Raw genomic sequence first — 14,978 nt, 5'->3', positions numbered from 1 at the left:
CAGCATCTTTGCAGGGGACCCTGTCTGCTGAGCTGTGTCCTTGGCAGGAGGCATTTGGCTGGTCCCATTGCTGAGGTCAGGGACGCACGGTCTGACTGACTGAATGCCAGCACCCAGTCCAAGGGAGTGTGCCCATTTCCCAGCGTCCCCTGTGCCTTGGAAGCATTGCCTTTGTCCCCCGGTAACAGGAGGCAGGGGGCTAACCCGCCAGCATACTCCCAGTTTGACACTTGAGGAGACAGGCCCCCCACTCTGCCACACTCCGGCTTGGCGCTGTATGGGAACGCCACCCACTATGGGGCCAGAAGAGGGGGTGAAGTTACACATTCCCCATGTGGGGGGGAGACGAGGATGAGGATGAGGGTGTTTTATACCAACATCACAAAACGGCTGTGTCGGCCTCTCTGAGCCCCATCCTGTTCGAATGCGAGTCTGGTCTGACGGGGGCTCACAAGGCTCATCCTTTTCAGGAGTTTCCTGAATCCTCCCTTTGTTCACAAAAGCAAGGCATCTTTCACCTGATCTCTGGAGAGCTTTTACAGAGTCAGAATGTGGAAAAAAAAAAAACTTTATTTAACTTTATTTAAATGTAATTTCTCTTGTTATCCTCTGCATTTAAAAGCATTGTCTTGTCAAAGGGATTTCTGGGAAAAAAAGAAAAAAAAATAAGGTAATGGCCTTTTTTAAATGTTCCATCTCCTAGAGTTTTCCCAGAAGCTGATTGTTCACTTTCCCTTGGCAGCCTGTCATGTAGGTCAGAGGATCACAGGGTTAACCTGGAAGGGCCTGAGAGACCTCAAGTCCAGCCCCCTCGTTTAGGTGTAGTTACCCAGAGAAGGTCACAGCTAGTACGTGTCCAAAGCAGGATTCACCCTCGGGTCACCGATCTGTTGGGAGACTCAAAGTCCTCTGATTCTTGTCTCCACAATCTGAAACAAAGCCTAGAACTCTGGCAGGAAGTAAGGAAGCCCGCCGTGAGTTCAAGGCCGTCCTCCTGCAGGTCCTTTCTGTTTGACCTCAGGCAAATCAAGTGACCTCCCGGGAACTCAGGCCACTTGTTCAGAGTGTGTCGGTCATAGGGAGTTTGGCGATAGTCACGGCTGGCAGGGGTTTCCTTTCAAGAGTGAAACCTTGGTGAAAGGACACCTCTTATCCATTTATCAACAATTCATTGCGATTGTTTCTAGCGTTTCACTCATTCTATAATTTCCCCGACTTCTGTTGCCATTCCTTTTCTGTTGCCTAATTGATTTTCATGTTCATTTTATTTTTAGAAAATTGTAGAGGCAAGTATATGTAAGCCTTTATCTGTTGACCTTATTGGCAAACCATCCTCACTACTAAAGGCCACGTCCTCCGGCTAATTCACGTTTGGTTTCACGGAGTTGCACAGGACATCCCAAAGATCCACTGTGGTCATCTAAATTGTTTTCCTTGGTTTCAGGTCCAGTCCCCGAGAGGGTGTCCTTTGGGCCAGTCACAGCTGGTTCTGTGATTGGCCAAAAGGACCCGTGAGGATTAATAAGCTCTTTCCTGCTTTCCCAAAGATAGATTATGGCCGGGAAATGAAAACCTTGCATTTGTATTTTTTGCTTAAAACACTTTGGATGGCCCTCTCTGAAGCTCCCATGCATGCTCACCTGGTTTTCTCCCCCTCCTCTCCAAGTTTGCCACCTGGCTTCATTCACAACTTAATGGTTTTTAAATTCACATTTTCAACACATTTGCTTAAAAGCTTCTAAAATGTCAGATATATGGAGCTCAGTTGATTGAAGGAACCTCCTTGGCAAAGACAAAACCTAGAACCAAGATGTGGTGCTATCTGTCATCAAAATGCTCACAAAGTCTGCCTCAGACTTTATTTCCTGTTGAGAGCATCAGAAGATTTATTGTCCTATCACCCAGATTACAAAAGTAATCTTAACTCTCCGATGACATCATTGGGTTTAATCTCCTGAAGAATTTAATGCGGTCCATTAGGCTGGGTCCTTTCAGGCCATCCAAAGGGATTTTCGGCAGGTATCCAGCCATCAAAATTGCAGAAGTGTCTCATGACAGAGCTGAGGGGGCTGACCCAGAAAGCAAAGGGAGACTGCAGGATCCTGGTCTCTAGGGCTCTGGAGAGCTTTCTCTGGCTTTAGCCCTGTTGGAGAGCTAACCTCTTACAGTCTTTGACTTGGGGCTCTCATCTCTGTGAGATAAATTTGGAAGCAAAAGAAAATTACTATTCCCTCCTAATTTAAGATCTCAAGATAAGGACAGCCCTCTTCTCCCCCACCCCCCAAGAGCAGCTAGGTAACTGCAGTGGTCCTTCAGAGAATCCTGTTAGAGTTGGACAGAAGGGAGAAGCAAAGAGCAGCAGTAGCTTGAGCCCTCTGACCCTGCCCTGTAGCCTAAGAAGATCCTCAGGAGGATGCCCTCTGACCCTGCCCTGTAGCCTAAGAAGATCCTCAGGAGGAGGCCCTCTGACCCTGCCCTGTAGCCTAAGAAGGCCCTCAGAAGGAGGCCCTCTGACCCTGCCCTGTAGCCTAAGAAGGTCCTCAGGAGGATGCCCACTGACCCTGCCCTGTAGCCTAAGAAGGCTCTCAGAAGGATGCCCTCTGACCCTGCCCTGTAGCCTAAGAAGGTCCTCAGGAGGATGCCCTCTGACCCTGCCCTGTAGCCTAAGAAGATCCTCAGGAGGATGCCCTCTGACCCTGCCCTGTAGCCTAAGAAGGCCCTCAGGAGGATGCCCTCTGACCCTGCCCTGTAGCCTAAGAAGGCCCTCAGGAGGATGCCCTCTGACCCTGCCCTGTAGCCTAAGAAGGCCCTCAGGAGGATGCCCTCTGACCCTGCCCTGTAGCCTAAGAAGGCCCTCAGGAGGATGCCCTCTGACCCTGCCCTGTAGCCTAAGAAGGCCCTCAGGAGGATGCCCTCTGACCCTGCCCTGTAGCCTAAGAAGGCCCTCAGGAGGATGCCCTCTGATCCTGCCCTGTAGCCTAAGAAGGCCCTCAGGAGGATGCCCTCTGATCCTGCCCTGTAGCCTAAGAAGGCCCTCAGGAGGATGCCCTCTGATCCTGCCCTGTAGCCTAAGAAGGCCCTCAGGAGGATGCCCTCTGACCCTGCCCTGTAGCCTAAGAAGATCCTCAGGAGGATGCCCTCTGACCCTGCCCTGTAGCCTAAGAAGGCCCTCAGAAGGATGCCCTCTGATCCTGCCCTGTAGCCTAAGAAGGCCCTCAGGAGGATGCCCTCTGACCCTGCCCTGTAGCCTAAGAAGGTCCTCAGGAGGATGCCCTCTGATCCTGCCCTGTAGCCTAAGAAGGCCCTCAGGAGGATGCCCTCTGATCCTGCCCTGTAGCCTAAGAAGGCCCTCAGGAGGATGCCCTCTGATCCTGCCCTGTAGCCTAAGAAGGCCCTCAGAAGGGTGCCCTCTGACCCTGCCCTGTAGCCTAAGAAGGCCCTCAGAAGAATGCCCTTCCTCTCAGGATTTGCTGGCTTCACCCTGATGAGTGGGCAGTCTAAGAGATGCCCTGGTGATCCGACTGGATCTGAAAGCCACACTTGGGAGCTGCCAAAAGCCATCAGTTTGCCAGTGCCTCATTACCACACTGCAGCCATATCTCCTTGTTTCAAAGCCACCTGAGCCAGGGCAAGACACATAGAGGCAAGTGACTCTCTTTCTGAGGCCTCTGGAATATTGAATTGAGTCCCAAATTCTCACCCACCCAACTCACTTATAACAGAATATCCTGTCAGAGAAACTGCCCCTCCTCCTAGGCGTCCATCTCTGAACCTCCTCACTGGCCACACCCTCTGGACGGCCCTTCCTGAATGGTGCCCCGTGAAAACCATGTCAAGCTCCCTGAGAATCACCTGATCACCTGCCCCTCTCCCTTCTCAGCCAAAAACATTTGCCTTTGAGAAAAAGCTTTTAAAGATAATTTTGGCATCTTAAATGTTTTTTTCTGATTTCTAAACTAAAACTTTCCCAGTTGCATGAGCCAGTGAAGCTGTTCCTACCACTCAGCATTGTGGGGCAGTGGACAGACAGCACCCTACTTAGGAGGTTTAGAACTTGGGTCTGAATCTCAGTGCCTGGGGCTCTTTGGGCCTCCGTTTTAGTCAGTTGTAATATGAGAAGGTAGGGTTTGAGGCCTTCTAAGGCATCTTCCAGCCCATGAATCCTGTGAAACCCTGTGAGTGAGCCCACTGACCCTGCGAGAGAGGAATGGTAGCTCTACTGGGAAGCTTTGGGTCACTGCCTTCTCCTGATGACTTTTGGGGGGCCTTTGCTTTCAAGGTTTCTCATTCCCTCTTTGGACCTATTAAATCTTGTTTTCATTTCAAAAAACCCAATGGATGGCAGTGGTCTTTGGTTCATATGCCACTGGTTTCTTGTCCTTCAGAAGGTTCATTTGAAAAGAGAGTAATAGTTCCCTAGTCTTCTTGACTAACTCCCTTGACTTCATATGAAAATCAGTTTTCAGAGGGTCAGACTGAAGGCAGGTCAGGAGATGGGCAAGGAAAGCTGCCTAGGCATAGGAGGGAGAGCTGAGAAAATGTCTCCTCAGATGTCTGTGAACAGAATAGAGCAGGGGTTCTCAAACTATGGCCCACAGGCCAGATGCGGCCCGCTGAGGACGTTTATGCAGCCCGCCGGGTTATGGCAAATGGGCTGAGGGGTGAGACAGAGGGTGAGCTTTTGTTTTTACTATAGTCCGGCCTCCAACAGTCTGAGGGACAGGAAACTGGCCCTCTATTTAAAAAGTTTGAGGACCACTGGGCTAGAGTATTGGAGAAATTTAGGAGATCACATCTCTGGTTCCCTGGAGCATCAGAGATAGGCGGGTACCCATATCCCTCTTACTCGTCTCGATCCATGCATCCCAGACGAGCTGCCACGTGGACATGACTAGGAAGCCTGGAGAACTTTGGGAAGATGGCGACTCCTCTGTTCCTAGTCCCAAGATGAGTTTTAGGTTTAAGTGTGACCCATTAAAAGATGGTCAGCTGACGAGGGAAACTACAAGAAACACCATGAGCTTTACTGGCCCAGCTCATTTACAGGGGCCACTTCTAAACTTCTGTTTTCATCTGATTTAGAGCCTCTTGTTTTGGGGCTTTTAAATTTATTTTTTTCTGCACTTATTGTTCTTCGATTCCCCTTCCGTTTTCTTTTGTGTCTTTTCTCTTGTTAGGTATTTTCTATTGTATTTTCTTTGGGGAAGAATTCCTTAAAGTTGGAGACGACCTTTATTTTCTACGTTTCCCTTCAGTGATGTCCTCAAGCTCCTCATCTTCCCCTCATTCTCCTCCACTTTTTGGGAGAGCTTTGAAATGCTGCTCCTTCCCCAGGAGCCAAACAGTGCCGCAAAAGGCCTCCTCACCAGCCTCCTAAGCGACTCCTCTCCCCTTCCCTCTTCCCACTTATTCACCTTTTTTTATCTTTTCCTATGAAACTTTCCTTCTAGACGATTGCAGGTTCTACTTTGGTGATACTTATACTGGTGGAGAAAAAAAAGAGGTCCTCATACCCTTATTCCTAAGAAGTTTAATTGTCCAAGTTAAAACTTTATATTACATAAGTTACATTATGAATTTGCTTAGCAAATTCACAGTTCCTAGTGCAAAAAATTAAGCAAAAAGCCTCTTGCTTCCTGCCTGTGATTCTTATGCAATGAAATGATGGTGAAGTGGATTTGTATATGGCAAAGCTCCTTCCTCCTCATGAATGGTTTCAAAACTCCAAATTGGCCAATGAATTGGAGGCACCCAAAAGGACAAAAGCAAGGCATGGGGCCACACTGCTTGCCTGAGGGTCAGGCTCCAATCAGTGAAAAGTGGATATGGGGCCATGGAGGCAGATAATTGGCTGCTCAGATTGTATTTCATCAGAGACCTGTTCCTCAGGCAGAAAGCTAAGGCAGCATCCCTCATTGAGGGTGATTCAAAACCCTTGTTTATTTACTCCCTTTTCAAAAGAAGGAGAGGAGCAGTATCAAAGAAAGACCAAAAGTGGGCTTGAAATGGTTGCCTTTATGGAAGAACCGGGGTCTTGAATCTTTACTGAGACTTCCCAGGGAGGTGTCGTCCTTTGGGCCGACCTCAGAGTTCAGAGTAGGTGAAGGGCGCTGACCACTACAGGTGGTGCGGCTCTCTCCGGGCCCGCTTAGGGAGGGCGCTGACTGGCATGCTGTCCTGAGAAGTGTACACGTCAATGTCCTCCTGACTTTCTGCTCACGACGCCTGTTCATTAATGTTGTTCATCTTTATTTGATTTCTTAAAGCCAACTGACAATGAGAGTAGCCCCGTCCCTGTCCCAACCGCTGCTCCTGGGGTAAGACAAGTGACCGACCCCCGGTGGCTTTGCCTCTTTAAGTTATTCTTCTGGTCATGTCTAGTTTTCCACTGGTGTTCTCTGTCCTTGCCATGATAGTCCGCCTAGAATGGTCATTGTCAGTGTGCAGTGTCCCGAGCTCCCTCCAACGAGGATGTGCATGTGGTGTGTGTGTGGCGGCCGCGCGGCGGCCTGTCTTGTCAGCATGGACCTTCTCCTTTCATACCATGGTTTTTTGAGATGACAAGACGTTAGAAACACATCTCCACTTCTTACCTTTGCCACTTTCACATCTGTTGCTGTTTTGTTGTTTTGTTTTGTTTTTCTGAGAGTATTGCATGTTCTCCTTCTTATTGTGTTTGACCACTCCGTGATCACCCTGCAGAACTCGGAAGAGAGCAATAGAATTTCCATCACCTTTTTCCGACTCTTCCGAGTGATGAGGCTGGTGAAGCTTCTCAGCAGAGGGGAAGGAATCCGGACGCTGCTGTGGACTTTTATCAAATCTTTTCAGGTGAGAGATGCCTCGCTTTGATTTGGAGTCTTCCTATCATGGGAGCCAGAGAGTCGCATGTTCCCCCGAGCTTCCTCTTGGTAAAATTGCCTTAGGGAAGCCCAGCCCAGAGCCTGTACATTTGAACAATCTTCTGTTTCTACCCAGGGATTCAATCCATGATTGTTGATTTGAATACTCTAGGGGGCAGCTAGGTGGCACAGTGATAGAGCACCAGCCTTGAATTCAGCAGGACCAGAGTTCAAATTTGGTCTCAGACACTTAACACCTCCTAGCTGTGTGACCCTGGGCAAGTCACTTAACCCCAGCCTCAGGGGAAAAAAAAAAAAAAAAAAGGAATGTGGATTTGAATACTCTACATAATCTTTAATGAGTAAATACTCATAGGATAATAGATGTTTACCATGGGAAAGAAACCAAACGCTTTTGGCTGATCTGCTGATACCCTGGGCTTTCCTACTTAGGACTTCAATTAGAAATTTTTTTTTGTTTAATTGCACTGCAAACAAGGTGGCTGTTTACCGTGTCCAAGTGCTGCTATGATATTTCTTGGGATTAAAAGCACAGAGGCATGGAGGGATGGATTGGCAAGATCCTGGCTAGAACATAAGCACTCCCCACTGTGGCAGACAGCCCCCAGTCCAGTGTGATGTGGAACCTGCTCTGTCGTTCACTAGAAATAGTGGAAGAGCACAGTTCTCCCATTGTTTAGCCTGTGATATGATGTCTTAGCACTGAGCCCTCAGAATGGGTCCCTAAGCTCTAGTGGACGAGTTTTTAATTCACATTTGAAAAAAAAAAAAAGGGGGGGACGTGTAGAGAGTTCCCTTGCCCACCTGTTGGCCACTGTGAGATTGCGTAATGCAAAATGTTTTCATTTTAAAAGAAAACCTTTCAAATGTTGTTGTTTTAGAAGTGTTTGGTTATCATGTTTGAGAGCCGCTGTGTTGAGCCAAAGCAAGGCAGTGCGGTGGTGGATCTGGAATCCAGGGAGTGCTTGTTTTCCCTCTTATCTGTCCCATGAGTACATTCCCACTGCTGATTACACAGGAGAACATGTGGAGCAGTGAGCAGGAATCGCAAATAGGGCAAATGTAGATTCACTGGAAAGGAAAACGCTCAAGCTGTCTAAAAGTGGATTGGGAGAGCATGGATTCTCCTGAGCAGCACTGGATGGCATTCAGAGATTTCCATTCAACTTTGCTTTGGAGATTGGTGATTCAGCACCCTCAGAGACTAACTGCCATTCTTGTCTTGTTTTAGGCTCTCCCATATGTTGCCCTTCTCATAGCTATGTTGTTCTTCATCTATGCTGTCATCGGGATGCAGGTAAGTCATTCCAGACCCCCTTTTCCTCCATGGTTTTCCAAGTGTAGAGGTCATGGAAATAGTTGTGCCTCCCATGAGCCTCTGCTGATAAGATTGATTCTTTTCTTTCTTTCTTTGTTAGAGCATGTCCAGCAGGAATACAAAGGGCAAAGCTTGGGCTGGCCTTGCAGTGTTGGTGGTCAAATCCTAAGCTGCAAATCAGAATGATCTGAATGATCAAAATCCTGCCCCTGACACCAACTGTATGACACATTCTCTAAAGTTCAGTTTCCTTGACTATAAAACAGGGCTATTGCTGCTCAGGAGAATCTATGCCCTCCTGATCCTGCATTGTTATTCTAGTTTTGCTAATTTCACTTTACATCTGTTCATATAAGTTTTTTTAGACTTTTCTGAAACCATCTTGCTCGTCATTTCCTGTAGCACAATAGCATTCGATCTCAATCACAGGCTACAATTTCTTCAGTCTTTTCCAATTGATGGTCAATTCCTCAGTTTCACATTCTTTGCCACCACAAAAAAGAGCTACTATTTTGTACAAATAAGTCCCTTTTCCCTTTTTTTTGATCTCTTTGGGATGCAGACCTCTGAGTAGTATTGTTGGCTCAAACAGTATGCGCAGTTTTATAGCACTTTGGGGATAGTTACAAACTGTTTTCTGGAATTGGTGGGCCAGTTGACAGTTCCGCCAACAGTGCCCCAATTTTCTCACATTCCCTCCAGCTTTTGTTGTTATCATATTAGTCAATCTGATAGGTGTGAGGTGGAATTTCTGAGGTTTTTTTTTAATTTGTATTTTTCTAATCAGTTGTTATTTAGAGCATTTTTCACATGACTATTTGATAGCTTTGGTTTCTTCTGAAAACTCTGATCATATCTTTTGATCCTTTATCAGTGAGATTTTTTTTTACAGATTTGTCTTAATTCCCTATATATTTAAGAAATGAGGTCTTTGCTATTAGAGAAATTTGCTACAAAAATCTCATACTTTTCTTTCTTCTAATTTTGGTTGCATTAATTTTGTTTGTACAAAAGCTTTTTAATTTCAGGTAATCAAAACTATGTTTTACTTCCCATTATCATCTGTATTTCTTGTTTACTCACAAACTTGTCCTTTATCCATAGATCTAACATACCTTTCCCCACATTTCTCTAATTTATTTATATCATCCCCTATATTTAAGTCATTAATCCATTTTTACTGTATCATGATATACAGTGTGATATGTTAGTCTGTGCCAACTTTCTACCAAATCCTTTTCTAGTTTTCTCAGCAATTTTGTCAAATGATGAGATCTTTTGGTTTATCAGATATGAGATTACTTTAGCCATTTACCACTGTGCATTATATACCTAATCTATTTTATTAGGGCTCCACTCTATTTCTTAGCCAATACAATATTTTTTGATGATTACTGTTTTATGCTGCTATCCTTTACTTATTTTTTTCATTGATTCCCTTGATATTTTTAAACCATTTTTCCAAATGAATTTTGTTATTTTTTTATCGATAAAATAATTATTTGGTAGTTTTGGTTGGTATGGCATTGAGTATGTAAATTAAGTTAGTAAGAACTGTCATTTTTTATTATATTGACTGGGTCTACTTATAAGTCATAAATATTTCTCCCTTTGTTTAAATCTTGCTTTTATTTCTGTGAAAAGTGTTTTGTGATTGTGTTCATATAATCTCTGGGTATCTCCTTGGCAAGTAGACTTCCAAATATTTTATGTTGTCTGTGAGTGGTTTTAATAGAATTTCTTTTTCTACCTCTTTCTGCTAGGCTTAGGGTTTTTTTTTTTGTTGTTGTTGTTTTGTTTTGTTTTGAATTGTTGTTAGTATGTAAAAATGCTCATGATTTGTGTGTATTTATTTTATAGCTGGCAACTTTACTAAAGTTTGTTTATTGTTTCACAAGTTTTGTGGTTATCTTGGGTTACATCTTTGCAAAAGTGATCTTTTTTTGTTTCACTGTTGCCTATTTTTATTCATTAAGTTTCTTTTTCTTATTTTATTTATGTATTTCTTTTTCTTGTCTTACTGATAGCATTTCTAGTACAGTATTGAATGGTGATCATGGGTATCCTTGCTTTACCCCTCATTTTACTGAGAAGACTTTTAGTTTATCCCCATTATAGTTAACATTATAGATAACACCTGCTCTTGGTTTTTTTTTTAAAGCTTCATTTATTTCTGTGCTTTCTAATATTTCTAAAATATTGAATGTTGCATTTTGTCAGGTTTTTTTTGCTTCTGTTGACTTTTGTTGTTTTTGTTATTGATATGGTCTATTATCCCTGTAAGTGTCCTGTTATTGAACCAGCCATGCATTTCTGCATAAATCTAACCTGGTCACAACATATAATCTTTGTGATATATTGGTATAAAATCCTCACAAATATTTTATTTAAAATTGTTTCATTAATATTCATTAGTCTATAGTTTTCTTTTTCTGTTTTTGTTCTGTTTAGTTATCAAAAACATATTTTTGTCATAGAAGTAAGTTGGTAAGGCTCCTTTTTTTACTAGTTTTATTTTAAAATAGTTTATATAATTAACTTTTGGAAGTAACTGTCCATTAACTGTTCTTTAAATGTTTGATAGAATTCATTTATAACTCTTTCTGGTCCTGTGTCCTTTTTTTAAGGAGCTCTTTTATGATTTGTTCAATTTCTTTTTCTTTTTTTAAAGTTATAATAATTTTCTATGTAAATATGAAAATAATAATTTTCTTATTACTTATTAAACTAACAAAAACAAAAATCCATACAAAGAATCATGGCTTGATGAAAAATGAATAAAGATACACTGAGTAATTAAGTCTGGGGAGTAATTTACTTACATGAAACCAAAACTAAGCAGTTCAAGATGAATCCTTGCACAGGATACAATAAACAAACTATGTTTCCAATTCTATAAACTACCTCCAAGGACAAACTATTAAAAACAAACTTTTCCACCATACTTTAATTGTTCTCAATGACAGCTTTTTGGCATCAGGGAATAGAGGCAAATGGATTTATTCAGGAGCTGAGTCAGGCCAAAATGAATCTGTACAAAAGCAAAGATTTTCAAAATATACCAAAAAGCAGTCTTGGTCCTGTTGAAAAGTTGCCATTTTTTTCCCCAGAAGCATTAAAATCTTAATGCTATTGCCAGGCAAGTAAAAAGAGATGCTGCAAGATAATGAGTTATCTCACATTTGACTCCATCAGTGAAGCAATTTCAATGTCAATTTTATTACTGGTCCGCAGTTCAGGAGGACCCGAGTTCAAATGTGATCTTAAACACTTAACACTTCCTAGCTGTGTGACCCTGGGCAAGTCACTTAACCCCAGCCTCAGGGGGGGAGGGAACATTTATTACTGGTCTGTGAAATAACATTTTTGATATGGGTAACTCTTTTGTTAAATTCAATAGTTGCTTCCATAATTTTGTTTTCTTGATCTGTAAACAGATCTATCCCTTTGTTCCTCCTTAGGTTTACTTCCAGTTTATTATTTGCTCTGCTTCAAATAGTTTCAAGTAATAGTTGTTTAATTTGGTCTAATTCAATTTTCATTTTCTAGGTATAAAAGGGAGCATTGAACATTAGTTTTAATCAAAAGACCATCTTCCATTTAATAAAAACCATAGAAATTCTTATTATCTGCTCTCAGATTTGCAAATTCACTTTTCTCTACAATGACTATCTTTCCGGATTGAGTCCAAATGTGCCATTGATTGCTGGACAGTAATTTCCTGTCGAGCTTGAGTGAACATCTCCTTATAGTTTGTATCTAGGCTAATGTTTGACAGAAATATTAACGATAACATAATGGTTTCTGCTTGTGCTTTATTAAATCCATGATTTCCCAAGTCCTGAACCAGTGAATAGGTATCAAAATTTTACCCTTGCCCTTTTAATTCCAACCAAAGCATAATAGATACTACTCTGAACCCCTTATTTTAACTCTGTCTTTCTGTGTCAAGAAAGTTTCTTGTATACTACATATTTTTGAATTCTGATTTCTAATCCATTCTATCATTTTCCTTTTTAGTGGGTAAAGTTATCTCATTTACACTGACAGTTATGATTGTTGTATATTTCCCTCATTCCCATTTTCTCTGTTATCCTCCTTTTTTAACCTTATCCCTTTTTCAAAAGAATATTTTATTTTTGACTGCTACCTCCTTTAATCTGCCTTCTCTCTTTTTATATTCTCCCCTTCCTTTTTTAGCTCTTTCCCTTTTTACTTCTCTGTTGAGTGAGACAGATTTCTGTATTCCACTCTGTGCATGTGTATATATTTTTCCATCTTTGAACCAGTTCAGATGAGAGTGAGGTTCAAACATTGTGTGTTCCCCCATTTCTCCCTCCAGTATAAAAACTTTTCTTATGCATTTCTTTTATGTGAGATTATTTTTCCCATCCTTACTCTCCTGCCAGTTCATCTCTCTTTTTTATCTCTCCATTTCTTGGAGATCATAAATAATGCACTCTTATGTTCTCTGTCTCTGTAGAATCCTTCTAACTGCCCTAATAATAATAAAGTTCTTAGATGTTTCATGTATCATCTTTTTATGTAACCTTTTAGAGTTTCTTATGATTTCTCACTAATTTTTTACCTTTTTGTGCTTCTCTTGAGTCTTAGCTTAAATGTCAGATTTTCTATTCATCTCTGTTCTTTTAATCAGGAATGCTTGTGCTTTTCTTAAAGCTGTTAATTTTTACTTTATAATTTTATAAAATTGTCTTGCTTTTGTTTCTTTTCCTAGTTTTTTTCTCTACTCTTATTTTAAAAAATAATTGTTGTTGCTTTTTATAAAATCTCTTTCTTTAACTCTTTTAGGAATTCTTGTTGGGCTTGTGCCCAACCTACATTTTCTTTGAGATTTTGTTTGCAGATGTTTTCAGATTATTGTCTTTTTCTGATTTTGTATTAAGCTTATCTGTCACAAGAGTTCTTTTTTATTGTTTGCTCACTTTTCCAACCTATTTCTTGATTTTGGACTTCATGTTGGGCTCTGCCTACTTCTGGGGATGGGAGGAGTCTTTATCCCAAACTTTAGGCTTTTATGTCCTGCTGCTTTCACAGTTAGTCCTAGGGACCTGTAAGTTTTTTTATATTTCTAAAATCACTGATTTCCTGGTCTCTTGCCTTTACCAAAATATGGTTTCTGTACCAACCAACCAACCCCAAGTTTTCCTCTCCACAGCCATAAACTGCAACCCAGAACTGGGAAATGGGTGATGGAGCTTCCTCATGGTGCCGCTCCTGTGTCCAATGGTAGCATAGGAGCCACAGACAATTCTTTCTGATCCCGCATTCAGTTCCCTTACCCCATCTCTGGCACTGAGTTTTCCTGCTTTTGCTGCCACTGGCACCACCAAGGGTCACAGCTATCTTCAGTTCCACCATTGCACTTCTGCCAGCCATCTCCATGTCTACAGACCTTCTTAGCTAACCGAGGTTGGAAAAGGACTCACTAAGATATTTTGGTGGTTAGGCCACTTAGGATTCAATTTAATGTGCTTTTTCAAGTTGTGTAAAGGGGGAACATTGAGCGAGGTTGGCAAAAATATTCCCTCTGCTGTGCCATCTTGGCTCTACCCTTCCCTCATGGCCATTAGGCATAAACCCTCATTAGATCATGCCATTATAACATGAACATGGCATGAGGGACTCTCAGAACAGAGGGAGCAATGGAAAACATTCATTCCTCTGCAACTTTAAAAGACACTTGGAAAATTATTTGAGGGAAAAGAGTCTTAAAAGGAATCGCTCTAAGGTTGTGGTCCTGGGTTCTGCTATCACCACTAACTAGAAGGCAGGGAGAAAACTGGGCGTTAGGGTCTATTATAATACAGTTTTGTCATTCAGAAACAGGAGGTCTGCATGTGTCCATTTTAGGCAGGAAAGTAGAAAAATCACTTCCAAATTGAATAGGCTCTCATAATGGTGAAATGTGTTGAGCTTTGTGAACACCTCTCTTTTTCTTTGCTTTAGTTACTTTAGTACTGTTTTGTAATTGATGTCTTTTTATCGCATTTATTTTACCGATAAATTCTTCTCTCTCCCTCTTTAGTCCATCTCTAATAACACAGATATAAAATGAAAAGAAACAATTCAGCAAAACCAATGCACTTCGAAGTGCCTCTAACAGTGCACAGAGCATTCTACACCGAGTTCCCCACCCCTGCAAGGAAGCAGCCAGTTTTTCAGCTCTTCTCTGAGCCTTAGCTTGATCTCAGCATTCTGTTTCATTTTTTCCTTTCCATTTATATATATTTAGTCGTGTGCATATGGTTTTCCCGATTTTATTTACTTCACTTTGGGTCAGGTAAAGGGTTTTCTATATTTCTCTGAATTGTTCACTTTCATTTTGTCTTACTATGTAGTATGTTTACTCCTTTCCCACCTTCCACCAAGGTGATGCTATTGATAATTTGGGCTTTATGGGACCTTTTTTTCCTACCTTTGACCTGGGGTCTGTGTCTCTTTGTCAGAGAATGGGCATGAGGTAGGAAGGAGGGACACGTGCCCAAGGGCACTCAGACAGACATGGGTAGCCCTCCTTGTAGGCTTTTATTCCCAGGGGGATGTGTTTGACTAAGGAAGCTGGAACCCTTGAAGTCCTGTTGGCATAAACTGTGCTTCTCCTATGTTCAAAGAGCATTCAGCATCTTTCTTACATGTTTTTGTTTTCAGATGTTTGGGAAAGTGGCCATGAAAGATAACAACCAGATCAATAGAAACAACAACTTCCAGACATTTCCGCAAGCTGTGTTGCTCTTGTTCAGGTAACTAGTCCTCTTGAAGGGCCCAGTTTCTCG

At 42.2% G+C, this 14,978-nt stretch overlaps 1 protein-coding gene and 1 pseudogene across 9 annotated transcripts in view; one reads left to right on the top strand and one right to left on the bottom strand.

Annotated features, from left to right (window-relative positions):
* CACNA1D (calcium voltage-gated channel subunit alpha1 D) overlaps positions 1-14,978 on the top strand; it is a 292,709-nt gene that overhangs the window by 235,585 nt on the left and 42,146 nt on the right. For 7 of the 9 annotated variants that reach the window (XM_074284463.1, XM_074284465.1, XM_074284469.1 and 4 more), the window contains 4 exons: positions 6,267-6,317; positions 6,703-6,831; positions 8,095-8,160; positions 14,854-14,945. In XM_074284463.1, the coding sequence (XP_074140564.1) occupies positions 6,267-6,317; positions 6,703-6,831; positions 8,095-8,160; positions 14,854-14,945 (338 nt within the window). The remainder of the gene's footprint in view (positions 1-6,266; positions 6,318-6,702; positions 6,832-8,094; positions 8,161-14,853; positions 14,946-14,978) is intronic. The other 2 variants (XM_074284468.1, XM_074284467.1) reach the window with 1 other exon arrangement.
* On the bottom strand, positions 11,297-11,923 carry LOC141538605 (coiled-coil domain-containing protein 90B, mitochondrial-like; annotated as a pseudogene).

The sequence above is a fragment of the Sminthopsis crassicaudata genome, chromosome 1, assembly GCF_048593235.1.
Source record: "Sminthopsis crassicaudata isolate SCR6 chromosome 1, ASM4859323v1, whole genome shotgun sequence".
Classification (NCBI taxonomy): domain Eukaryota; kingdom Metazoa; phylum Chordata; class Mammalia; order Dasyuromorphia; family Dasyuridae; genus Sminthopsis; species Sminthopsis crassicaudata.
This window is presented reverse-complemented; position numbering and strand designations above follow the sequence as displayed.